We start from the raw sequence: 19,432 nt of genomic DNA, 5'->3' as shown, positions 1-19,432 counted from the left end.
ACCAGACTGAGGCAGGATGAATACAGAGAGAAGCAGAATATAGCAGGGGAGCAAAAACCTAAATGCTTAAAAAAAAAACCTTTTGTGTTCGTCTTCCTCATAGTGCATTTTCCTTGACAAGCTGCTCTCCATACTAGAGTGCTGTATCTTTGTCAGCACAATTGTTTATACCCCCTACTGCAGACAGAGCTAGAAGTAAATAGGTTACCAACTGATAAGATTTCCCATTTCCCTGGCAAGTTACACTTATTTCTATCACTGTATCCCCAACTGTTTGATAATTAATGATGCGGTATTTGTTTCCTGAGCTGGAGGTTTCACTCCACAAAAATGATCCTTTCTGTATTATAAAGGAGGGGAACTCCTTTGTAATGCATTACGCATAGCAAGACGGAAAAAAAAGAAACTGCTAAAAATGTTCTTTGTGTTTAAAAAGCAGCCTCTACTGAGACCTGTTAAAATAGCCCCGTCTGTTTACTGTGTATTTGACCCGGTGGGGAACGCACTAGAGAGACAGCGAGGTAAAACCAAATGGATTTCATTCTTACCTGAGAAACACTCCCATATGAGTCATTTTCTGATTGCAGAGTGCTGTCTATCAGGGCCGCTTGTTTTATTTTACCCTTTGATCAACTGCTGTGCTGAAAAAGACAAGTAAAAACAGAAGGTAAACAAGAGGAGAGTGGAAAAGTGTGAAGGCAGGCTGAGAGCCAGGGGTTTGTAGACTGGCTATACTGCCAGCAATAGTAGCCAATGAAAATGACACAGTTTTAATTGTGGAACATGTCACGTTAAACAGAAAATGGAAAATCATGCTTACAGCTATAAGATGTGGATTCAGCTTCTAAAAACTTTACTCGCAGTATCTATATAGAGCACATCATGTAGATTGTACACACAAGCATGTATATCATAAAATAATGTAATTATATTATTATTAATAATAATACAAAAACAGAAAATAGTAAAAAGAAGAAGTAGTAAAAAGAAGAAAGTCTGAGACACTACAAACCATTGTTATACTCTTAAATGCAAGGCTTATTTTTTCTTTTATCTGTATCTTGTTTTTAATAATTGTGCTTTATGCAGTTGTTTAAATTTTTTTATTCTTTTCATACTTTCTACACTGAGGTGAGTTACTCTTGAGTGATTGAGAGTCCCACCTGTGACTTTCTACACCCACTGTTTCTGTTTCTACTTCTGTTTACATTTCCGTTTCTCTTTTTCACATCAATAATGTAAAATAATTTCCCTGAAGATTCCTACAATTAAACGCATCCAAAATCTTCTGAAGAACGATTCACGAGATAAATAAAACTACTGTGATGTAATGCGTGTTTGGGAAGGAATACAACTTCCAATCTTCCTGTAAAATGTAAAACGAAATGGTAGAAGTGAATGAACTAGGACCAAAATCCTTCCTCAATTCAGTTCAGTTCATTTCAGTCATAATGTCTCTGCTAATTTCTTTAAAAATCAATGATCTCACAAGTTTCAGACTCTTAAGTGTCAACAGTCAAGAAACTAATATTAGGGTTTTCTAGAAATATATGGAACATTATAAAAGCCACAACTTTTAAATGATTTTCCACTTACTTTTCTGCTGCATGTAATTTGTTTTCATTCAGCGTTATCATTTTGTTCATTCTCAATTGTCCTGTCCTGGGAAGAGCAGCTGAATAATTCTTTGTTGTTGAGAGCAGTGGGAGAGCTGGATCAACCTATTGGACTCAATGGTCACAACAACCCAATTTAATTAATTCTGTTAATTCTTGGCTTTCATTCTCTGCCGGATTTTTCTTTTTTGTACGAGTGACTTCTTAATCACATTGTAGACAGTTTTCAATTTTGTGTTGTACTTATGAGGTGAAAGAGGGCTTTTTCATAAATGAGAAAAAATTAAATCCAGGCGACATCACTGGTCTCACATTCTAAACATATATTAATTTTCAGGAAATTCAGGGCAGCGGTATGACCCATACGGAAAAGAAATATAAAAAAAGTATAAAACCCATATGTTAAAGAAATATAAAAAACTTAGAAAAGATTTGCATCAGCTTTAGTTTGCTCCATATATAGTGAATCATATAAGGCTTGTATGATTTACTCCTGAAAGTGGCCACTTTCGGGTTACTTTCATACATGATAATAAAGTGGATCACATAAGGATCATGTTAAAACTAAGTATGAGTTATATAAGGAAAGTACATGTCAAAGTATGTATTCCATAGATGTTCCATATAATATTTGCATAGTTTTTAGTACATAATTGTCATAAAGACATATGCTTTACATATATGAACAAAATCTGTTAGATAAATTTTTTTTATATGTAAAGTAAATGTAGTTTGCAGGGCAATAATCTCTTTTTTTTAAATGCTTTTTATACATATATTCTAAGAATATGTTAGATTACATATGTTTTCACTTTATGTTCCGGCAATACATTTTTATGGTAAACTATTCTTTTTTTTACATTTTTCTTCTAAGAATTCTTAAATCTCATCTCATAAAAAACCTATAAACTTAATTATTAATTTTATACAAATTAACATTACTAGAAAAAAAAAAATCTATCACATATGAAAAAGACAACAGTATCATTTGCCCCTGCTTGACCAACATCAGTTAAAAACTAGCAATGCAAAGACAAACTCGTAAGCCAACATAACTTTCTTTGACAGGTCGGCAGTCAATGTATTGTAATACTGAAGAAAACAAAAACAAAAAACATGAATACTGGGCAATCTTTAAATTCAATTAACTTTTATTATTCTGATATAACAGTCACATACTAATATTTCACAGAAATATTTAACCTAATCTAAGCTCTATTGTTTAAAGAGCATGCTAAGCTGCATACCTTTTGCTGCAAATTTGTGGAACTTTTACCTGCTAACATGAGTAAAACTTTGGAGGGCAAAAAACCTGCCCACTTAAAAAACAAAACAAACAATCTATCTTTAATAGATAAAACATGAATTGGCATTATAATAACATGCCAAATGAGACATCGAAAGTCAAGTTATGGGGATGCTGTGACAGAGACATTTTTATTTCTGGCCCGGAGTTCTGTGATCTTGGCATTGATTGTAGTACCAATGCTGGAAGGATGGGTCCCAGGCCACTTCTCAAGGGTTGCACCTATATATGTACAAAAATGCAGGGGGGGGGGGGGGGGGGGGGTGATGACAAGAACAGAATTAGTAGTGTAAAAGAACCCAATGATCTTAAACAATAGTGCAATGATCCTGCATTAATCAGTCTTAATATCTAATGGTGCCAGCTTTGAAATTTGCAGACGATGCATGGAGCGGTTCACTACATTGACTACATTTACATACAGCCAATATTCAGGTTATGGTCGAGTTAGGCTCACTATTCAGGGTTCTGAAACATTCGGAATAACTCATTCACATGCATGAGATGAGAGAGTCACAGAGAGCCAGACGGCACATACACAAAGTTCCTCTACTCAAAAGACCAGGATTCCGCGGGAATAGAACATGTGCAAAACACAAATCCATTTTCATTCTGATGGCGATATGCCGATAGAGGTTTTACATGACCCTTTTCTCACAAAAATATTTGGTAACTCCAAGATTTATATTTGGATTTTTGCCGGTATTTTAAAGCCATGTGTGACCGGGTTATTGCTAACATTCCAGTTTTGAATGGGTTATCGGCTGCATGTAAACGCAGTCACTGAAATACATCAAATGCAAGAACATCCAGAATGTAAAATACTTATCTACCATCATTTGTTACTTTGTAGTTGGACAAATAAAATGCACCATAAAGGAAATGAAAGGCCTACAGAGAAATCTAAGGCCTACAATAGTATGTCATGAAAAGACCATTCATTCATCTGGATATAACTCAAAAAAGATCAACTAGAATCCTCTATTTGGTGGAGGCCTTTCTTCATCAACAATAATATATGCATAAATGTTAAGAAGATATTCTTCATATGTGTGGCCCTTGTTTTTCATTGGTCCTTTGTTATCTTTAAATGCCAGAAGTGTGGACAACTGCGAAAACATGCCATAAAAAGCTAAAAACTTACTGTAGATGGCATCCAATTTATTTTTGTCGAGCGGTAAACGTGCATGTCCTCTGCCTCGTTTTCCCCCTCGAAGATTGCTCACTAGCAATATTTCCACAGGGAAGACTGCTGTGAGCAGATGCCTCACAAAGGTTGTAGATGGATTTGCATTAGTAGCATAGGCCCAGGCCAGTTTCTCTACCATGACTCCAGTCCCAGGATAAATCTCCACCTGTTCCAACAAAAAGACATTTTGATCAATATAAGAGACGTAAAGAACAACTACATACCTTTCCAGACTTAAAACTCTGTTTCTCGTCTAGTTTTGAAGGCAGTGACATTTATGTATATTCCCGGAGCCGTCGTTCACCTGCAATGTCCGGATGCTAAGCTACTGGATTGCAAAACTTTTTTCTGCATCACTTGTTACTCGCACAGGCATTCCCATGCAAAAGTGAAGCTTTTGTAGAAAAATTGTAGTTTGCCTCTGCTCCACCAGGGGCTGGCTCTAAAACAGAGTCAATCCCCATAGACTCCTTTGTTAAGAAGGGAAACTTCACAGCAGAAACACAGTCAATGAATTTAACACTTGAATTAGATCCATCATACTAATAAGTAGAGTACCAATTTAAAAGTTTTGACATATTTTCCCATTAAATCTAATAGGAAAGTCCGTCAAAACTTTTATTGGTATTGTGTTCAAGGTTGGATCAACTGTAAGTAGAAAGACAGTAGATCCAATTTATGCACTTCATCTATTTATTCTTTAAAATTCCATTACCTTTGATGACTGGGATTCCTTTGTTGATAGAATGACAGATGCTGGTGTTGAGAAGGATGAAGTAGATTTGGGAGGGGGCAGCAGCGAACCATCTGATGATGAACCGGGCGTGGACTGCGGAGAAATCTGGGGAAGCTCAAAACTGGATCTCTTAAGAGGTTCAGCCAAATTAATCACCTTTTTCATCGTCTTCATGAGTTCTGGCACATCTATATATAGTAAATGAATAAAAAAATGATTACCAGAATGGTTTATACATAGGCTAGAGTGACTTTTTCAAATATATTGGCTGTTTAATTGTTAAATTAGTGATAGGAAGTGATACCTTGGACAAGCAACTCCTTCAGTTTATCATTCTCTTGTTTCAGGTCTTGGATCTTCCGCTTTAGACCAATTACTGTCTTTTTTGGACTTTTTTCACCATAAGCGACTGAAGGTGGTGAATGACTGTACATTGCAAGGAATTCCTGTGCAGGGTCTTTCTTTGAAGGAGCCTTTGACTTCTGGACATGAAAAAAGATAGCGAGAAAGAAGAGGAATTTACATAAAATAGTCAAAGCTGCCATAAAAGTTATGAATCTAAAGTGTAAAGACAACAGATTCAATAGCTGTGCCACAAAGTGTAGGGTGCATACTTCAAAGAGCTGATTTCTTAGCCACCGAGAAAGAAGAGGAATTTACATAAAATAGTCAAAGCTGCCATAAAAGTTATGAATCTAAAGTGTAAAGACAACAGATTCAATAGCTGTGCCACAAAGTGTAGGGTGCATACTTCAAAGAGCTGATTTCTTAGCCACATACAGTACCAGTCAAAAGTTTGTACAATTTTACAATTAAATATAATGGGAAAGTGTGTCCAAACTTTTAACTGGTACTGCACATCACAGAACTGTAACTAGGCCTGTTCCAAAGATTGGGCTCATTTGAATACAGTTAAAAAAAAAAAAGTTTACCATAATTCAATTTAGGTGGCTACAAGTGATTTTTTCCTTTAACAAATCCTGACAATCATTGTATACAAATGACCTTTGTGTGCAGTAGAATAGGGGGACCACTGGTGGAGTTCCTTTTCTTAAATGTAAATACGTTTCAGTTTTAAAATTATATCTGATCTGAAAAAGGTAAAAATCAGTAAAATATATATATTTTTTTAGGGAAAGAGAAGTACTACAGTCATTGCTTGGTGACAGAAATGGTGTGTAACATAATAGAAAGATGGTGAGGATGTTCAGACATAACCAGGAAATGCTACTTGCAGGCTACACTGTCCCGTTTCATAAGGCTGTAGCCTGCATAGACTCCATCCAATGGTAGATGTACAATACAATAGTGTCAACTTTTTAAAGGAGCCATCACCTAAAATGTTTCATTTTCCACATGAAAACATGTATATAATGGTTTCCTAATGACTGACACTAGCCTAGAAGCCAATATTTAAAGATGGAGTGTTTAGATAACATGTAAAACACGGATACTAGTGAAATGTCACCTTGAGTTGCAATGGCTGCGACAGAATCAGAGTCTCATTTGGATCGGAGTCATCAGAATCATCCTGATAGTTTTCAGGATGGACAGATACCCTCTTGGTCAGGTCCTCTGGTTCATTTTCCTTCAGCAGTGCATTAATTTTCCGAGCTGCCTCAAAACGAGTAGCTAGAGCACAAAGGAGGAAACAAAAAGACATTACAACAATCCCCTCATTACTCCACAGGTGTTTTTTTTTTAAATCACCAGACTATGTCCTGTTTTCAGGTAACTGCAGTAATGAATGTTATTTTTTACTCCTGACTAAAAACACAACTGAACACTGGAATGGTTCTTCGACCTGTGTGAAAGAGAGAGCTAACAAAGAAAAGAGAACATTTGTATATGGGATAGAGAAAGAGAAGAAGAAGACAGCAGTAACAGTGTCTAGTTTTGTGTTGAGTTGTGATTCACATAGTGCATTTAGCAAAAAAACAAACAATTCCTATTTCACAGAATTTCCATACATGTGAAACATAAAATATACAACTATTCAACATCTAAAAGCAACCATCTCATTAGTCAGGGGTTAGGGTTAAAAGGAGTAGGAGCCACATTTAGGAGATTTACTGTGTTAATATGTAAACTTTTACTTAGAGCAGAGTAAAGACGAGTGATAAAATACAAAACTGTTGCGACTTTATGTAATGTATACTTAATGTATATTAAGTAAACATGTAGTACAGTCTTCAGCTCCCTGGAAAAACGAAGTAAGCACATGACTTTAAAGAGTGAATTCAGTTTTTCTTTAGAGAACTACTTTCAAGTAGAGAAGGACATTCTACATTTCAAATCATTAACAATTACTTACCAGAGACAAAAACAACAGTGCCCCTGTAATGTGGCCACCCTCCTCGCTGTTTCTTCCCATGGCGCCATTCAATACCTGCCGAGTAAGTGGAAATGGGATTCCCATGCTGGTCCATCTTGGAGTCATCATACCCCCGTATGTTAACAGTTTTTACTTCACTAAGCTTTCCATAGTCCTCCCCTTCACTCCACTGCACCACTGCAAACTTCCTCTCCTCGTGTTCTGTAGTAAATGACGGGGGGAGGAAAAAAAGAATTGCTTTTTCCTAGCTAGAATGCTACAGGCTATATGCTAATAAAGGCTTTTTCTTATCAAAAAATATTCTATTTGACATGGTTTCTATAGGCATACTTTTACCGTTTGAACCATTTTAATGACACCAAGTGCTATGTCGCATGCATAATTCTCTGAAGAGAGCATTTCCACGTTGGTCACTTGTTTCTATGTGACCCGTAAAACATCAAACCACTTTTAGCAAGCTATTAGCTTAAGCTAAGTCATTCAAATTCGAAAACATTTAGGCGACTTACCTCTGATATTAGTTTTATTCGTCTCCGTAGTCTCCATCTTTGCAAGACACACTTTATTAGACCGATTTCCCGCTTGTTGTTAAATTACGTAAGGAAGCCGTTACCTGATGAGGACCGTGTGAGGTCTCGCGGTGAAAGCTGGCCACCTGTACGCTGCAGCATGGCCGCCCTACTTTGCCTTTGATTGGTGTATCCTCATATTTGACCGTACACTTAACCAATCATGGCACTCACAGCTGAAAACAAATTTTTGAGTTCATGCTCTACGTCAGTATTTTCTCTATTTGGCGGTAGAATATGTTTTTCACAGATTATAGACTATACTGACATTCCAACTGAGTTTTGTAACTTAAGAGCCAGTGATGCCGAAAAGAAAACATTATAGATCTGACACAAGTGAAATAGACTGGATGCGGAAAAACGTTCCTTCACGTACTTTGACCAGATGGAAAAAACGGTATTGTAACATTCACAAGAACCAGACGGTTGGGTCTCAGTTTGTCCGTTTATTCGGCACATAAGCAAGCGGGTTGCTAACTCAGGGGAGAGCGCCCTCGTGCTACCTCTCTTCAGCCTGGCACCCACACAACACAGAACCCAGGTCCCCCCTCCCCTTCCTCCACACCACCCTCCCTACTTCCTGCAGCACAACCAAACATGAATCTTAAAAGAACAACAACAGTGTGCAAAGATAACCAACATGTACAATAACACTTAACCATCGTTACACTGCCCCCCCAGCAATAAGTTCCTCGTCCCCGAGGGAACGACACAGTCTCTGAGGCGGGGTGGTAGCCTACGTTCCCTCCTTGACCTCCTGAGCCCCTGAGGTGGGCGCGGAGCGTCGGGGCTTTGGGGTGAAGAGTCCGAGGGAGGGGAACGCAGCCCCGGTCGGGGGCCCCTCTGAGCAGGGTCATGGACGCTCTGTACACGTCCCTCTGGAAAGGAGGGGAGAGACTGCCCTCTGTAGGGGGCCATCCGGTCTCTGTGCAGCGCTACTATCCTCCCCCTAGGAGGCAACTGCACCCTGTAAACAACCTCCCCCACTCGCTCTAGGACGCTGCAAGGCCCCACCCAGCTGCTATCCAGTTTAGGACACCGTCCCTTCTTTCTCTTTGGGCTGTAGACCCACACCAGCTCCCCAGCACGGAAGTGCCTCCCCTTAGTGGTGATGTCATAATTCCTCTTTTGGCGCAGGCCTGCCTTCGCCAGCTGCTCCCGGGCGTAGGAATGTGCAGAATCCAGCCGGTCCTGCAGCTTCCTTGCGTAGTCCCGGCCTGGTGGTGCTTCTGGCGCGTCCGGGGGTTTCCCAAAAGCCAACTCTGCAGGAGTTCTCAGCTCTCTCCCTAACATGAGCAGGGCAGGCGTACATTGGGTGGAGTCCTGCACTGCCGACCTGTAGGCCATGAGGGTAAGGGGAAGATGGTAATCCCAGTCCCGTTGGTGTTCTGAGGTAAGGATGGCTAGCTGCTGGGCCAGCGTCCTGTTAAACCTTTCCACCAGCCCATCGCTTTGGGGGTGAAGTGGGGTGGTGCGGGTTTTCTTAGTCCCAAGGCGTTCACACATGGCAGCAAATACCTTGGACTCAAAGTTACGCCCCTGGTCACTGTGGAGGGTCTCTGCTGTTCCAAAGCGGCTGAACATCCCCTCCACTAATACATCAGCGACCGTCTCAGCCTCCTGATCTGGGATGGCGTATGCTTCCGGCCACTTGGTAAAATAGTCCATGGCCACAAGAACATAGCGGTTTCCTCTGTCTGTGCGAGGAAATGGGCCCATGACGTCCACAGCTACTCGCTCCATTGGAGCCCCTGCTGGTTGCTGCTGAAGCTGAGCCCGGGACTGGTCCTGTGGCCCTTTGTGTGAGGAACATGCATCACAGCTCCGGCAAAAGTCCTCCACATCCCTCCGCTGTTGACCCCAGTAATAGCCCTGGCGGAGGCGGCGGAGAGTCTTAGAGACCCCAAAGTGGCCGGAGCCAGTGCTCCCATGGCAGGCTTCCAGCACCGCTGACCTCAGCGACCTTGGCACCACAACCTGCCACCTCTCCTCCCCCGTGGCAGGATCCTTCCAGGCACGCTCCAACACCCCCTCCTTCAGCCTGAGAGCTGCAAACTTGGCCCATAGCCCCCTGGTACAGATGGAAAACCCAGTGACCTCATCCCAAAGGGGTTGCTCCCCCTTCTCCAGCCACTGCAGGACCGGCAGCAGGTCTGTGTCTTGTTCCTGCCGTGCCCTCCACTCCGCTGCATCCACCACCAGAAGAGCCCTGCAGGCGAGCTGTGCTGCTCCGTCTATTGTCGTGAGTTCCCGCTCTATTTCCTCTCGCTTCTCACAGTAACGGCAGCCAGCTGCAGCACATGGGCGGCGAGAGAGGGCGTCTGCGTTAGAATGGTGCGTCCCTGCTCTGTGCTCCACAGTGAAATTGAAGGCTTGGAGCTCCTCCAGCCAGCGAGCCACCCGTCCCTCTGGCTCCCTGAAAGACATCAGCCACTGAAGGGCAGCATGATCAGTTCTGATAACAAATGCTGTGCCACACAGGTAGTACTTAAAGTGTCTCACCCCCGCCACCACAGCCAACAGCTCTCGTCGTGTGACACAGTAGCGCCGCTCGCTCCTGTTCAGGACCCGGCTGAAGTACGCCACCACCTTCTCCCCTTCCGGTCCAACCTGCGACAACACCGCTCCCAGCCCCACATTACTTGCGTCAGTGTCCAGGACAAAAGGCAGGGCGGGGTCAGGGGGGGCAAGGACTGGGGACTCTGTCAGCGATCTGCGGAGGGTGTCGAACGCCTGCTGACAGTCCTGGGTCCAGATGAAGTCACGGTCCTTCTGCAGCAGGTGGAAGAGTGGTGCGGCTATGGAGGAAAAGCCCTTCACAAACCTCCTGTAATAAGACGCCAGTCCTAGGAAGCTTTTGAGCTGTTTCTGGTCTGCTGGTGTGGGCCACTCGGTAATGGTGTGAATTTTTTCCTCCAAAGTGCTGATGCCCTCACGACCCAGCTTGTGGCCCAGAAACTCCACCTCCCTCCTCATGAAGTGGCACTTGTCGGGATGCAGCTTCAGGCCTGCAGCCGCCACCCTCTCCAACACTTGTCTCAGGGCATCCAGGGCAGCATCAAAGGAGCTCCCGTGCACTAGAAGATCATCCAGGTAAACCAGACACCGTTGCCGTGGGACGCCAGCCAGCACACTGTCCATGAGCCTCTCGAAGGTCGCAGGAGCGTTGCAAAGGCCAAAACTCAGGACTTTGAACTGCCATAGTCCCCTGTTAGTGCAGAAGGCTGTCTTCGGTCTGGACTCCGGGGACAGTGGCACCTGCCAGTAGCCACTCCGCAGGTCCAGGGTGGAAAACCAGGAGGACCCGGCTACTAAGTCGAGGGACTCATCAATCCTGGGAAGGGGGTAAGAGTCTTTCTTCGTCACTTTGTTGAGTGGTCTGTAGTCCACACAGAAACGCATCCTAGGACTTTTTTTCTTAGGCACCATCACCACCGCGGAGGCCCACGGGCTATCAGATGGTTCTATGATGCCCGCCTTCATCATTTCACACAGCTCCCTGTCTGCAGCCTCCTGATGAGCCAGGGGCAGGCGGCGGGGGCGCACTTTAATAGGCTGGGCATCCCCGGTCTCAATGACGTGCTCTACCAAGTGTGTCAAGCCAACATCACTTTCTTTCAGGGCAAAAATGTCACTAAACTCTTTTAGTACCTGCCATAGACTCTCTTGCTGCTGTGGAGTCAGCCCCTCACAGTTCTTTGACCAGATACTCCTCACTGCTGAGAGCCTCTCCTCCTCCTCCTCCTCCGCTCGCTGTTCTGCTGGCGGGTCTGCAGGGGTCTCTGCGGTGGAGGTGGACGCCGCGGCAGATGCTGTGCAGACCGGGGGAGGAATAAGCGGCACCTTCTTCCCATCAGGGAGTACGAGGAGGCCTTTGCCTAAGTCCAGGACACCACCAATGGCTCGTAAAAAATCCAGCCCAAGGATGCAGGCGTCCTGCACGTCAGCCACCCAGGCAGCATAAGACACACCGAGGTCCCCCACCTTGAACTGGAACACTCCCTTCCCTCTCATTGGGGCCAGATCACCGGTCACAGTCTTAAGTTGCACGTTAGTCGGTTGTACAGCAGCTCCGGTTGGGACAATATCGGGTCGGACCAGCGTTGCATTGGATCCCGTGTCTAGCAGGGCCGTACAGGACACCCCCGCAATCGTCACTGGAACATGGCAAAAGCCGCCAACCTGGGTCCAGCCCACAGTGATGGCCGCACCGGGTGGAGGTGGCGGTGGTGTGGGGATGTCGTTCTCCCAGGCCCGTGTACTCCCGCCTACACGGGCCCGTGGGCGTTTCCCTGAACCGCTGCAAGCTTGGGGCACTGCCTGATGAGGTGTCCGACTTGTCCACATCCCCAGCAGCTCTGAGGTCGGCGGTGTGGGCCAGCCCGAGGGGAAGGCGACTGCAGCGAAGCTGTCTGCACCAAACTGCACAGGCCCGCTGGCGTCTCCATCTGTTCCACAGGTGCTGACACAGCCCTCACCACGTGTGCGTCGTCAGCGCCCCCAGAGGATCCTGCAAGCATCTCCCTCTCCAACGCTAGCTCCAGGGCTGCACTGAGTGTGGCCGGCCGAGCAAGCTGAGTATGCATGCGGAGCTCTTTAGGGCTCAGGGCCTGCAGGAACTGGTCCCGAGCTAACTCCGCCTGCACTGATGGTGGCATGCTGTCATACGCCCTCCGGCAAAGGCACTCGACTTCATGGGCCAAAATGCGGAGGGGCTCACCTGGCAATCTGCGTCTGTTGTGGAACTCCGACCTCAGCAGCACTGGTTGGTTATACTGCCCGAAGCGCCTCTGAAGTGCTCCGACCAGAGCATTATAATCTCCCCTCTGCTCCTCGGTCAGCAGCAGCAGGCATGCAGCTGCATCCTCACACAGGCACAAAGCCAATTGGAGAGCTTTATGTTCCTCAGACCAGCCAGCTGCAACAGCTAACAGCTCGAACTGTGCGATAAACACTTCCCATGGCGACTTGCCGCTGAACTTAGGCGTTTTTATATTCGCTGCAGCTTGCTGGGCGCCGCCATGTTTGTTTACATCACGTGACGGCGCGCCAAGCGAGGTCGACTCCTTCCCGCCAGAATCGCGGCCGCTGTGCGAACAGTTCCCGAGCCTAGTCAAACCTGGAGAAAATCCAGCCTCGGCAGACAGCCGCAGCGCCGTTTCCCTCACTCCATGGGCGGGCGAGCGCGGACGAACCTCCCTCTCCTCCGTCTCCTTCTTAATCCTGCCCGGCAACATCCTCGTCTCGTAACGGCAAGCGTCGCCGGCAACAGGGTCTCGGGCGTTCTGGGGTTCTTTTTTCTTTCTTCACTTCTGACACCAATGTAACATTCACAAGAACCAGACGGTTGGGTCTCAGTTTGTCCGTTTATTCGGCACATAAGCAAGCGGGTTGCTAACTCAGGGGAGAGCGCCCTCGTGCTACCTCTCTTCAGCCTGGCACCCACACAACACAGAACCCAGGTCCCCCCTCCCCTTCCTCCACACCACCCTCCCTACTTCCTGCAGCACAACCAAACATGAATCTTAAAAGAACAACAACAGTGTGCAAAGATAATCAACATGTACAATAACACTTAACCATCGTTACAGTATGTGCACCTTTGCCAATAAGTTAATACAGTTGTCAGTTTCTGTCATTGTTATGAAAGCTACAAGAATTTATTAATTTTTTTAGAAAAATCGACAGAGCTTTGACTGACATCGGACAGCACAACACACAACAACAAGTAAGTGAATGTATATCGTTAATGTCTTATCAGCTACCATAGTAGCACTTGATACAAAGTGTTTGGGTTTTAATACTTTGGTTAAGTGGAACATTCCAGTTCTAATTTGACACCCATAACTTGGCTTATATTTTTGTGTTGTGTGTACTAAGTAGGTTAACAAACTAATAATTCCATACACTTACATAGATATTTATTTTCAATGATAAGTTATGCAACATAATTTATTGTGTTTGCCAAATGACTGATAAATTCTGTTTAGGTTAGTTATGATAAGAAAATGCAAAGTATTTGAGAATCTAGACTATATTCATAATGTTTCTGCATTGAAAGTAATCTGAAGTGCTACTTAAGTAATTGTGAGATGATAAATATAATTAAAAAAAATGTAGTTTTTTACTTAGAAGACAACCTCTTTCATTGTGTTTATTTAAAGGTCAATAAAAACATTAAGAATAATAACAATCACAATAATAACAACATGGAAATTTCATCCCGACTGTTTTCAGCGGAGCTGTGAAAAATGTATCTTAAACAAGTTGTTCATTTGTATCATTTCAAGGACAATGGTGAAGATGACAGCCAGAGAGAAGGAACTTTCACAGTTCCAATGGTAAATAAAAATACATTATTATAGTCTCTCTCTCCCTCTCTTTCTCTCTCTCTTTCTCTCTCCTTTTAAAAGCAACATACAGAAAAAAGGCCACAATAAAGCATTACTTTCATTCTTATGTCTCTTCTACGCTACTCCATCACATTGTAAAAGTGAAAAGTACAGCTCACCATTAAGCTGTTTAAATATGTCAGTGACAGACTCACTACTTGTTCTGGAATATATCATTCGGATATTTAATTCATATATATATTCAATACTTGGGTTGTATTCCTCACAGGAAAGTGAAGATGCTGCCCAAAGAGATGAGCAGATACCAGAACCACAAACGGTTTCACTGGTAAGAAACAAATGCAAGATGTGCTCCACTTCCAGTGACAGACTCACTACTTGTTCTGGAATATATCATTCGGATATTTAATTCATATATATATTCAATACTTGGGTTGTATTCCTCACAGGAAAGTGAAGATGCTGCCCAAAGAGATGAGCAGATACCAGAACCACAAACGGTGTCACTGGTAAGAAACAAATGCAAGATGTGTTCCCTTTCTATGGCTCTCTTTTCTTTAAAGAGTAGTTAATTTGAATACTTCCCAGGGAAACAATGAAGATGCCACCCAAAGACAGGAGGAAAGAATAGAAATGGTCACAATGGTGCAGGTAAGACTTGCGGTTAATTGCATTTTTAACTATGACAAACGTCGCTATGACTGCTGTTTATGTTGTAAATGCAGTTTTGCAAAAAAAAAAAAACAAGGCTACATATGAAAATAAGTGAAACCTGCTCAAATATAACACAATTCTTTTTCAACCATTCAGGAGAACGCCCCTGAAGCAGGAGTTGATGTGAACTGCTCCAGTGGACTAACAGAAATTCAAAGCATCATGTCAATCCTCTCCTTTGCTTTGAGACACAACACTACAGGTGTATTAATGGAGGACTTGCTGAAACTGCTCAAGTTACATTCTGCTGGGACTACTGTAGTTCCATCAAGCAGGTATTTTCTGGAGAAACCCTTCGCTGATATTACAAAACAGTTTAAACGACATCATTACTGTAGAGTTTGTACTAAGTACATTGGGTCTTCACAATCTTTGGAGGAAACACTTAATTGTGTGTCATGTTCTTCATTCACAACAGTGAAAGCCAGTTTAGAGGAAGGTAACTTTTTTATTAGTATACCATTAAAAGATCAGCTAAAAGACATTCTTGAGAACCACAATGTGCATGATCTATGTTTCAGAGGTGATCCCAGTGGTAGCCGTGTAATAAAGGACATATGTGATGGCCGCTTGTATCAGACCTTAAAGTCTACCAGTAAAGATGATTTTCTGTCCCTCACTTTTAATTGTGATGGTGTACCAGTTTTTCAGTCTTCCAAATTTAGTATTTGGCCAATATTGTGTTGCATTAATGAGATACCACCGGAGAGTAGAGACAAACATGTACTTCTATGTGCTTTATGGTTTGGATCCAAAAAGCCAGACATGTCCTGCTTCTTTAAACCATTTGTCGAGGAGTGTACAAATCTTTCTCAAGTTGGTTTTGAGTGGCAAGATCCTAACAATCAGGCACGGAGACACATGAAAGTACACACATTGTGCTGTGTGTGTGATGCTGTAGCAAGACCATTGTTACAAAATTTCAAGCAATTTAATGGTGAATATGGCTGTGGAGTTTGCCTTCATCCTGGGATGCAAACAAGGAAAGGGAATGGAAAAACAAGGGTTTACGCATGTCCTGATGAAAAGCCAAGTGACAGAAATCATAAAACCACAGTAGAAATAGGACAAATAGTTGAAAGACAAGGGAAGACTATTTTGGGGATAAAGGGCTCATCTCCTCTTGCAGATTTGCCATTGTTTGATCTTATCAATGGAATGGTCCCTGACTACATGCACTGTGTACTGCTTGGTGTGTGCAGATACATGGCATCTTTATGGATGGATTCTAAAAACACTTCTGAGCCATGGTACATAGGTGTACAAATAGCAAGCATAGACAAACACCTCTTGTCTATTAAACCTCCAGGTATCGTCGCTCGAGTTCCAAGATCTTTAATTGAACGCAAATTCTGGAAAGCTCATGAGTGGCAGCATTGGCTTTTGTACTATAGCTTGCCAGTTCTGAAAGGCATACTTCCACAGAAGTATCACTGTCATTGGGCATTACTGGTAGAAGGGATAAGCATTCTCTTGGGGTCCGAATTAAATACTGAACTGATAAGCCACGCACACGACGCATTAGTGTACTTTGTTGGAGGTGTACAATCTCTGTATGGAAAACAGCACATGACATTCAATGTTCATTCATTGTTGCATTTGAGTAAAAGTGTTGTGCAATGGGGTCCTTTATGGGCTCACTCAGCCTTTATGTTTGAAAGTTTCAATGGGTACCTCTTGAAACAAATAAAAAGTAGTCAAGCTGTACCACAACAAATATGCAAACGAGTGGCAGTCTCCCGTGCCTTTCCTCGTTTAGCTAAGCAGTTCTTAACAAATGCAGCTGCAGAAGTTAAACAGTTCTGCAATGAAATGAGACAAGGAACCCAGCATGTCAAGAAGCATGTAAAGTTTACTCAGGTGACTGCCCTTGGTTCACCAAATGTAAGACAAATATCTCTGAGAGATCAAGCTGCTCTCCACCCAGTTAGAGAGGTTCCCACAAACTCTGTGGTGAGTTACTACAAGAGAATTTCTGTGAATGGAGACATTGTTCACGGTTACACGTACAGCAAAACAAAACAAAGAAACAATTATGTGGTGCTTTTAAAAAATGGAAGTATTTTTGCAGTCTCACACTTTGTTGAAATGGATAGTCATTGTTTATATGCTATAGGAAAATATGGTAATTGCACAGTGCAAAAGTTAGCCAGAGGTTCTCTTATCAGAACTCAGCTGAGCTATATGTCAACTGTTCACTTTCCCACAGGCTTTTACAAAGCCATAAATGCTACTCAGATAGTTAGGCCATGTATGTACATACAGTGTCCAGACTCTACCTCAATTGTATGTCAGCTACTGAATACGTACTATTGTAAATAATTTAATCTTAAATCTTATTGTAAATGATTCAATCCAAATGTGAAGGTGGAGCTACTGATTATGGTGTTGATTATGGGAGAGATTCAAAGGCTTTCAATTGTGTCAAATGTCATTCTAATTAAGAGTGAAATGTGCAGCTAACAAGGTCTAAAGCCATAGCGGTTCATAAAGGTGGCTCATTCACGCTGTCATTTCTGAACATATTTCTTATTGAAATATGGGTTTCTGACTTGGGGGAAAAAAATAATTCTGTCAAAACATTTTGCAATGCATGTTCACAACATTTATGTATTTCAATGTAATTCCATTAAGCTAGTGGTGTGGTGTTTAAATGGTCCTTAAAGCACTGTCATAATGAATCTGGGTCATGTAAAAAGACAGAAATATATTATATATAAAATGTATTTTATCTACATCTTTGTGTAATCTGCTGATTCTGTGCAAAATTAAAAATATTTCTACAATATGAATATTGTCTAATATCTTTTCCATCTATATAGAATACATTTGAGATGTATTTTGAATATTTACTGTGTTGATTTAATCATTTGTCAAACTTATTGTAAAAGTTTGTTCTTTAAATGTCAATGCAATAATGGGAAAAAACATTATTTGAAAGTCAGGAATAGGATGCCTAGTTTTGCAAAAATGCTAAACAAAGAAATAAATAAACTTTACACAAATGAATGAAAAGCATTTTTATCAATCCCAGAGGGAAATTCTAATGTGGGGTTTTATTTAATCACATGTTCAAAGCAAACTTCTCGTAAATTTGTGGCTTTCCCCCACATCTTTTTGTCATTCAATGTTAATTGTTAGTTGTTTCCTGTTTGTGATAACACAAGTAAATCTTTTGTTCTCTATGAAAAACTTACAATAGTTTAGTTTCACTCATGATTGTCTAACTCATAAAAGTATGATATTACATTTTTCTTCTTAGGATAATATATGTCGGGTTAATGTCATATATTTTTTAAAGAAGTATCCAAAACATGCAAGTTTCATTTATATAATTTTTTAAGGGATCTTATATGTATTTTCACTCTTGTATATTTTTCATACAAGTGTCACACAAGACAGATAAAAACCTTACAAGATTTATATACATCTTTTCCATATGGGGATTGCGGTGTTTTCATGATCTTTCTAAACTATACACTGCATTGATGTACATATGTGGTTAATGTGACCAACTCTGGCTGCTGAATCATATTAACTTTGTCCTGCATTCATGATAGGTGCTAGAAATCTGTGTTGGGTAGGTGGAACCTGGCAATCTAACCGCAGTCAACAAAACAAAACAGAAATTTTCTCTGGTAAAAACAAATTGTTTGTCCACATGTATTCATCCACACCTTCATCCAGTCACACATTCACTCACATGCAGTCACACCATATATTGCTAATAATGGAGCAAGTGATCAGATTCTCCACCCTCAGCAAAATGAGCCCAGTCATTTTTTATTTTCCATAGGAAAATATTTCTTTATGCTTTTGGACTGGATTGACTTGCATAAAATCCTTTTTACAGGGACTATGAATAGTCCCTACAGGTAGCTTTCTCCTCAGCCAATTGTAATCTGGAAAGCCCCCTTATATTTGCTCTTCCCGAGAATTTTCAGCGCCGTTATTCACTGTTGCAGGCCTGCTTAAAACAGAAATGAAAACAATAGAGCTGATTGTTAGCTCACAAAACACAAAACAAAATCACCTGACAGGTTTTTTTAAGTGCACTGTTACAAAATAATGGGCCCCTCCCAGACATGTCCATGTTTCCAAAAACTCCCTCTATTAAAAACAAAAACAACAACAACAACCTAACTGACAGAATCAACCCCTCACCACAACAACCTCAACAACCTTAAACACACAAAAGTTTTGCCACCACATAATTTCACCTCCTCAATACACCGAAAGTCTCATTAAAACCACACAATTTGCACACAAAAATCACCCCCTTATGCTCTGTAACATACTTACATTCAGCATAAGACCCCCTTACAACAACATATCACTAAACTATAAATTTCCTACCCAAATCTGCACTTCTCTTGTCTGCCATGCTTCCTCTTCTGAAAGTCACTTCCTCAGTCACACATACACTCCAGCTAATTTGCATACTGAGTCATATCTCAAGAAGTTGCTGTAACAAGAGAAACATATGTTTAAACATTATCTCCTTATTAAATCATTTTATTTCTTTCTACAGTGATTACTACTTGATCACTCAGTACGAGAGAGCACTCCTAAGTCACTCTTTTAAAACTACTTTAATCACTTTTATTTTCATAA

General features: G+C 42.0%; 2 protein-coding genes across 2 annotated transcripts in view; one reads left to right on the top strand and one right to left on the bottom strand.

The window, feature by feature from the left end:
- Nucleotides 1-19,432, top strand: part of thsd7ba (thrombospondin, type I, domain containing 7Ba) — a 184,601-nt gene that overhangs the window by 19,517 nt on the left and 145,652 nt on the right. The window lies entirely within an intron of this gene.
- LOC308410326 (uncharacterized protein) lies at nucleotides 2,750-8,135 on the bottom strand. Its single transcript, XM_080903583.1, has 7 exons — nucleotides 7,692-8,135; nucleotides 7,162-7,383; nucleotides 6,316-6,479; nucleotides 5,152-5,329; nucleotides 4,827-5,035; nucleotides 4,067-4,277; nucleotides 2,750-3,144 (listed from the first exon to the last, which is right to left on the bottom strand). The coding sequence occupies exons 1-7, from the start codon at nucleotides 7,726-7,728 to the stop codon at nucleotides 3,026-3,028; spliced, it is 1,140 nt and encodes a 379-aa protein (XP_080759709.1). The 5' UTR covers nucleotides 7,729-8,135; the 3' UTR covers nucleotides 2,750-3,025.

This window comes from Rhamphochromis sp. 'chilingali', assembly GCF_963969265.1.
Source record: "Rhamphochromis sp. 'chilingali' genome assembly, chromosome: 14".
NCBI classification, from domain to species: Eukaryota; Metazoa; Chordata; class Actinopteri; order Cichliformes; family Cichlidae; genus Rhamphochromis; species Rhamphochromis sp. 'chilingali'.
Note: the sequence above shows the minus strand (reverse complement) of the source record. Positions and strands in the feature narration are given on the sequence as shown.